Source organism: Oncorhynchus mykiss, chromosome 2 (assembly GCF_057628025.1).
Source record: "Oncorhynchus mykiss isolate SJ-2025 chromosome 2, ASM5762802v1, whole genome shotgun sequence".
Classification (NCBI taxonomy): Eukaryota; Metazoa; Chordata; class Actinopteri; order Salmoniformes; family Salmonidae; genus Oncorhynchus; species Oncorhynchus mykiss.
In genome coordinates this window covers 100072153-100079240 of record NC_143023.1, presented here as the reverse complement: position 1 = coordinate 100079240, position 7088 = coordinate 100072153, and the positions used below count along the sequence as shown (strand labels likewise).

Here is a 7088-nt window from a genome sequence, read left to right as displayed (position 1 = left end):
TTGAGGGAACGTGTGTCTGGTTTCTCTGTCCTGGTCGTGTTGAGGGAACGTGTGTCTGGTTTCTCTGTCCTGGTCGTGTTGAGGGAACGTGTGTCTGGTTTCTCTGTCCTGGTCATGTTGAGGGAGCGTGTGTCTGGTTTCTCTGTCCTGGTCATGTTGAGGGAGTGTGTGTCTGGTTTCTCTGTCCTGCTCATGTTGAGGGAGTGTGTGTCTGGTTTCTCTGTCCTGGTCATGTTGAGGGAACGTGTGTCTGGTTTCTCTGTCCTGATCATGTTGAGGGAACGTGTGTCTGGTTTCTCTGTCCTGATCATGTTGAGGGCCTGAGCACATATAGATGTACCTGGTCTGCTGCTCAGAAATGTAAGTCATAGCTTTTTGAACATCCATAGTGAATAATAATATATGAAAACTATTTTATTTTTTTTATATTTCCACAAATCTGCCCCTCGATAATCACCAATCCTCGGTGTGAAAGCGCAATGGTGACCGCTGACTGATACCAGACTCAGAAACCTGGATAGACGTGCTCAGCGGAAGAGGCATTGAAGCGGTAGGTGAGAGACATGGTACCCCTCATGGTGTAGAAGGAGAGGGTGCCTGCCGATAGGTCCAAGAAGACCCCTATCCGGGATGAATAGGGTGCATTGATATCCAGTTGGTCTTTACTATGCTGGGCAGAGTGGCTAGAATCGGAGCTGTCCCCGTAGCCTGTCCTCTTGAGGTCCTTTTAGGTGCAGGCCCCCCTTTTCCCTCCACCTCCCAGTAGTAGGCACCTCCGGACAAGGGATCCTTGCAGAGGACCTGGCGCAGTTAGACTGGTACAGCTGGCATTAGGTGGTACAGCTGGCAGAGGACCTGGGGCAGACAGTCGAACCTTGAGGTACCTTGAGGTACAGACTGGTACAGCTGGCAGTCGAACCTTGAGGTACTGTCTGTGGTGGTGCTGGTCCACCTTCTTGTTACCTCTAGACTGGTACAGCTGGCAGTAGGCTGTGTTGGTGCTGGTCCACCTTCTTGTTACCTCTAGACTGGTACAGCTGGCAGTAGGCTGTGGTGGTGCTGGTCCACCTTCTTGTTACCTCTAGACTGGTATAGCTGGCAGTAGGCTGTGGTGGTGCTGGTCCACCTTCTTGTTACCTCTAGACTGGTACAGCTGGCAGTAGGCTGCGGTGGTGTTACCTCTAGACTGGTACAGCTGGCAGTAGGCTGTGGTGGTGCTGGTCCACCTTCTTGTTACCTCTAGACTGGCACAGCTGGCAGTAGGCTGCGGTGGTGCTGGTCCACCTTCTTGTTACCTCTAGACTGGTACAGCTGGCAGTAGGCTGCGGTGGTGCTGGTCCACCTTCTTGTTACCTCTAGACTGGTACAGCTGGCAGTAGGCTGTGGTGGTGCTGGTCCACCTTCTTGTTACCTCTAGACTGGTACAGCTGGCAGTAGGCTGTGGTGGTGCTGGTCCACCTTCTTGTTACCTCTAGACTGGTACAGCTGGCAGTAGGCTGTGGTGGTGCTGGTCCACCTTCTTGTTACCTCTAGACTGGTACAGCTGGCAGTAGGCTGTGTTGGTGCTGGTCCACCTTCTTGTTACCTCTAGACTGGTACAGCTGGCAGTAGGCTGTGTTGGTGCTGGTCCACCTTCTTGTTACCTCTAGACTGGTACAGCTGGTAGTAGGCTGTGTTGGGGTCCACCTTGTTGTTACCTCTAGACTTGTACAGCTGGCAGTAGGCTGTGGTAGTGCTGGTCCACCTTGTTGTTACCTCTAGACTGGTACAGCTGGTAGTAGGCTGTGTTGGGGTCCACCTTCTTGTTGCCTCTAGACTGGTACAGCTGGCAGTAGGCTGTGGTAGTGCTGGTCCACCTTGTTGTTACCTCTAGACTGGTACAGCTGGTAGTAGGCTGTGTTGGGGTCCACCTTCTTGTTGCCTCTAGACTGGTACAGCTGGCAGTAGGCTGTGTTGGGGTCCAGGGTGAGAGCGCTGGCATCCGAGAGAGGAGAGTGAATGTTAAGGTGAGGTTTTGGGCTTGATAATTTAACCCTTTATACCCGTACAATACTACAAATTAGTAGGTATTACAACGGCTATGTACGGACGGTAAAGGTTTAGTTTAAAACCAATATTAGTGTATTATCCATTTATACAAAATAACCAAGTCACGCAGAATTTAATATCCTGTCACCAAGAGCCCTATTGGAATCAGCCTCATGTCAATCAATCTTAAATTATCGTACCCCAGGTTATATGAAAAACCACATTGATATGGTCCATAACCAACACAGTTACAATAGCAGAGCTAGTGTTTGTTATGTCTTGTAAAATCCCAAGAGTAAACAGTACTGTGAGGAGCACGTTTTTTTTTTATACAGGCATTTGTCTATGGAATGGCCTCTGAAATAGTTTAAAAAAGCAGGCAAAGATTTTAATCTGGACAAGGTTGTCTAAATCAGAGAAACCACTACATTGCCTCTTGCGCCCCCTACTGCTAGTACGGTGTATTTATTTGAAGGATTAATAGATTTGTTTTAACGTGAAGTTAATAACGGTTGATTTTTAAGGTTCGGGAGAAGTGCTGTGAATAGTGTCACTTTTTAGGATGTTAAAATAAATGAATGTATTTATGGTTATTTTGTAATTTTCTCTTTGTCTTTTAATCATTAGACGTGTTATTGTTTTTACCATCGAGGATCACTATGGAAACAAGCTGTGATATCCTCTGGGTCCACATTGTACATTTTGTTGAATATGTATGTTACCCAAAATAAATTCAATCGGTAAGAATAAAAACAACCAGATTTATTTAATAATGTTATTGAAAACACAGTCCAGATTTATTTAATAATGTTATGGAAAACACAGTCCAGATGTATTTAATAATGTTATTGAAAACACTGTTCAGATTTGTCAAATTACAAATGTGTCAAGTAAGTAAAATAAATTAAAAAAACTTTTAGGTTATGAAGATTACAAGTCATTTCAAATTATAAATTGAAAAACAATTGGAAAGTGACTTATGGGTCTCTACATAAATCCCATGTATTATTATTAGAAATCAACTTTGTTTCAACAGTTCACGGTTCTGTTTTGGGGGGGAAAAGAAGCCAAACATGTGGGATACTGGATGAATCAATATGAAATATTAAAAGAACACATCGATTGTCAAATGCAGATGAGCTCATAGAGCCGACCTGTTTCCAGATCAGTTTGTGTTCTTGCCAGCTCCATTGCGGTCATTTGGTATGACAATTCCATTAGGAGTTGACAAGAGAGTAAACAGACCAGCACCCAGGCTACAGACCGTCACCCAGGCTACAGACCAGCACCCAGGCTACAGACCGTCACCCAGGCTACAGACCAGCACCCAGGCTACAGACCGTCACCCAGGCTACAGACCAGCACCCAGGCTACAGACCGTCACCCAGGCTACAGACCAGCACCCAGGCTACAGACCAGCACCCAGGCTACGGACCGTCACCCAGGCTACGGACCGGCACCCAGGCTACAGACCGGCACCCAGGCTACAGACCGTCACCCAGGCTACAGACCGTCACCCAGGCTACAGACCGTCACCCAGGCTACAGACCGTCACCCAGACTAATAAATGGATGGATTTGAAGATAAATGGGCCTATTATATTCTCTTCCACGTTCATTGTGTTCTTTGCCAGTGTTGGTCAACGTAGACATTAAAGCTGTAGTATTAGAGCTACTGTGAAAGCAGAAAACAAGTAAAACATCAACCAAGAGAACAAAAGGTCAAAACAAAGCTATTGTGCAAAACTATTTTATTTACAAATGGCACAACGTGACTGCACAGTCAATGCACATGCACACCGTTCAAACCAACACTTCATTTAAAGCGAGTTGCTCGACTACTAAACCTAATTTACCCGAGTCTCAGATATAGAGGCAGGCAGGCATTCCTAGGCTAGATTCACAGAGGCTATGTCATCAGAAATGGCATCCTAACCCCTAGTCCACTACATTTGACCAGAGCCTCACAGGGAGTGCACTATATAGGGATCCATATCATCAGACAAGCAGAGATTCTCTCACTGGAGTGAGTGAGCAAATATTGCCCAAGAGAAAACAGAGGCTCATAAACTGTTAAAGGTCATTTAAGAGGTTTAGATGAGAGTCATAATATACATGACAGCTACTGTGCGATACAGGCTATGTTCAATCAATGCATCAAAACAAACAACATAGCTTTTGGACAGTGGAGGAGGGCATTTGACTGATGGTACCAGATCGGTTTGTGTTGTCTAGACAATGACTGTAAGGTCAAGAAGCTGTCCAGACAAACAGAAATAGATCTGGAACCAGAACAGGATTCTAAGAGTGATCAAGAATTCTCATCGGTTGGTTCTAGAATATTACCTCACAATTTAAAATGTCAACGGAAGCCATAGAAGGTAAAACATGTCTAAGATATTGACCTGGCCTCTCCCATACATGGTGATAGGCTATGTACAGTTTACATAAGTCACTACAGTAGATACAGGCCACTTTGAACTAGACTTTGCAAAAAACGTGTCCCTTTAAACCAATTTTTTCAGTCAGTATCCGAAGACAGTCCTCCTCTGGCAGCAATATTTCTCAGGAGTCTTTCTGCTTGATTCTCAAAAATATTATTTTTCAGAATTCATATAGAGATGGTGGTGATGGTGAGGACAAAAAATTGGGGGGCAGAATACAGCTGTCTAGGAAAGAAAAGAGATGGAGGGAGACAGAATGCACTGATCTGAATTACCTCTCTGCCTGTTCCCTCTGGCTCTAACCATTCAATGATTGCAAATCTGTAAGGTGTAGGTACTGTGGTGGAAGCCACAGCAAGATATATCAAACATTGAAGGGTTAGGGCCAAGAGGTAAAGGAAGTAGGGATTGAATTGGGACTGGCATGAGAGAGAGAGGAGAGAGAGAGAGAGAGCGATGGAATGGTAACACCAGAACAGAACAGATTTCAAATTTTCCAAAGCTTCCCTGTTTCCATCAGCCCCTCAGCCAGCCAGTTTGCTGGCCACGATGGAGGGCTTCCTCTGGGGGATGTCCTGGGGTGTGGGGATGTGGTCCCCGGTTATCTCTGCCTTCTCAGCCGGCGTCACTGCAGGGAGCTGCTGCTTGTTCTTCACCTTAGCCTTGGCCATGTTGTAGTCCCCAGAGTCAAAGAACTTTTGCTGAACAGAGAAAAAAAAATATATATATATACTGTATATATAAATAAATCACAGATCAGATTTGTTACAGCCTTTACAAAGATGTTTGTGTTGTCCAAGAAAATGAAAACCAATGCTTATAAAAAAAAAGCATGACAAGGATTCCATAACAAAAATGCATTGCTGTGAAAGCAAGTGAATGTAAAGTGTAAATAGCCTAGTTTGCACGTTCAGCCTAACTAGTGTTGTGTTTGCAGGGCACAACCATCAGGCCATTATTACCCCTTTCTGAATCCGTTTCCGGAGCAGGTCAGAGCCCCCAGGCTTGGCTCCAAGATGAGGGAACCTGGCCTTGAGTTTCACCTCCTCTGCCTTCTCCGGGCTGAGGACTGTGTCATCCATCTCCTGTGTTGACGGAACAACACACAATACACAGTATAAACACAAATTAATAGGGTTGTGGTGACATGGTATGTCATGTTACCATGATCAACAGCAACAAAATGGTGTTTTTGTCCATCTCGAGGGTTGACAAGTCGCTTAGTTTAGCTACTGGTTATGATTCTATCAGATAAATTATGACCTTTGATTTGATTCTCCAATGAGTGGGGTTAGGTTGCTAGCTGGCAACATAGCCTTCAGCTTATCTGCAATGTGCCCCCCTCCCCCCCAAAAAAGCGTAGTTTAGCGGCATGCATGAACGCAGGCAGACAAAATTGTTGAAAACATCTAGTTAAGCTACATAGCTAGCTAGCTAGCTACCGGTAAAATTAATAAAGCTATCTCTGTGTTGCTAACCAGCTAACCACTCATATTGATAGATAAAAAATAATGGTTATGTGCACAGTTCAATGCACGGTGATGATACATTTGAAATAAATTAAGTTACTAAACGTTAACTAACTAAACTGCTGCTTTGACAGACATATTTGACATGGCTACTAGCAATGTATCATTAACCTAGCTTGTTAGCATCAACGTAATACAACTCTAACCTGCTGTTCCTCGTGGGCTGCCTCCCCGACGGCAGGCCTTGTTCCTTCAATCTCCTCGGACATGGCGAACTATGTAAATGTCCAGTTTTCTACAAAAACGAAGGTTACACCAACAACACTAGACACACAGCTACTAGCCAGACCACCTACACAAAAAAAGACCGTGTGGCTCCCTCCCTTTTCTCTCGTGGTGCAGCAGATTGTATGTAGACAGAGAGAAAAAAAACTCTCTCTGTGCCTCTCTCTCTCTCTCTCTCTGTGCCTCTCTCTCTCTCTCTCTCTCTGTGCCTCTCTCTCTCTCTCTCTCTCTCTCTCTGTGCCTCTCTCTCTCTCTCTCTCTCTCTCTCTCTCTGTGCCTCTCTCTCTCTCTCTCTCTCTCTGTGCCTCTCTCTCTCTCTCTCTGTGCCTCTCTCTCTCTCTCTCTCTCTCTCTCTCTCTCTGTGCCTCTCTCTCTCTCTCTCTGTGCCTCTCTCTCTCTCTCTCTCTGTGCCTCTCTCTCTCTCTCTGTGTGCCTCTCTCTCTCAATTCAATTCAAGGGGCTTTATTGCCATGGGAAACATGTGTTAACATTGCCAAAGCAAGTGAGGTAGATAATATACAAAAGTGAAATAAACAATAAAAATTAACAGTAAACATTACAGATACAGAGGTTTCAAAACAATAAAGACATTACAAATGTCATATTATATATATATATATATATATATATATATATATACACAGTGTTGTAACGATGTATACATGGTTAAAGTACACAAGGGAAAATGAATAAGCATAAATATGGGTTGTATTTACAATGGTGTGTGTTCTTCACTGGTTGCTCTTTTCTTGTGGCAACAGGTCACACATCTTGCTGCTGTGATGGCACACTGTGGAATTTCACCCAGTAGATATGGGAGTTTATCAAAATTGAATTTGTTTTCTAATTCTTTGTGGATCTGT

General features: G+C 44.5%; 1 protein-coding gene across 1 annotated transcript; it reads right to left on the bottom strand.

The window, feature by feature from the left end:
- Positions 1 to 3761: 3761 nt before the first annotated feature.
- On the bottom strand, positions 3762 to 6669 carry LOC110500919 (cAMP-regulated phosphoprotein 19). The gene is made up of 3 exons (XM_036960813.2): positions 6147 to 6669; positions 5434 to 5556; positions 3762 to 5172 (listed from the first exon to the last, which is right to left on the bottom strand). The coding sequence occupies exons 1-3, from the start codon at positions 6207 to 6209 to the stop codon at positions 4996 to 4998; spliced, it is 363 nt and encodes a 120-aa protein (XP_036816708.1). The 5' UTR covers positions 6210 to 6669; the 3' UTR covers positions 3762 to 4995.
- Positions 6670 to 7088: the final 419 nt, after the last annotated feature.

Excerpts from the sequence above, each read along its gene's own strand:
- LOC110500919 (XM_036960813.2), bottom strand. The coding sequence starts at position 6,209 with ATGTCCGAGGAGATTGAAGGAACAAGGCCTGCCGTCGGGGAGGCAGCC. Across the intron at positions 5,557-6,146 it reads CAGCCCACGAGGAACAGCAG|GAGATGGATGACACAGTCCT; the intron begins GTTAGAGTTGTA and ends CCGTCAACACAG. Across the intron at positions 5,173-5,433 it reads GGAAACGGATTCAGAAAGGG|CAAAAGTTCTTTGACTCTGG; the intron begins GTAATAATGGCC and ends TTCTCTGTTCAG.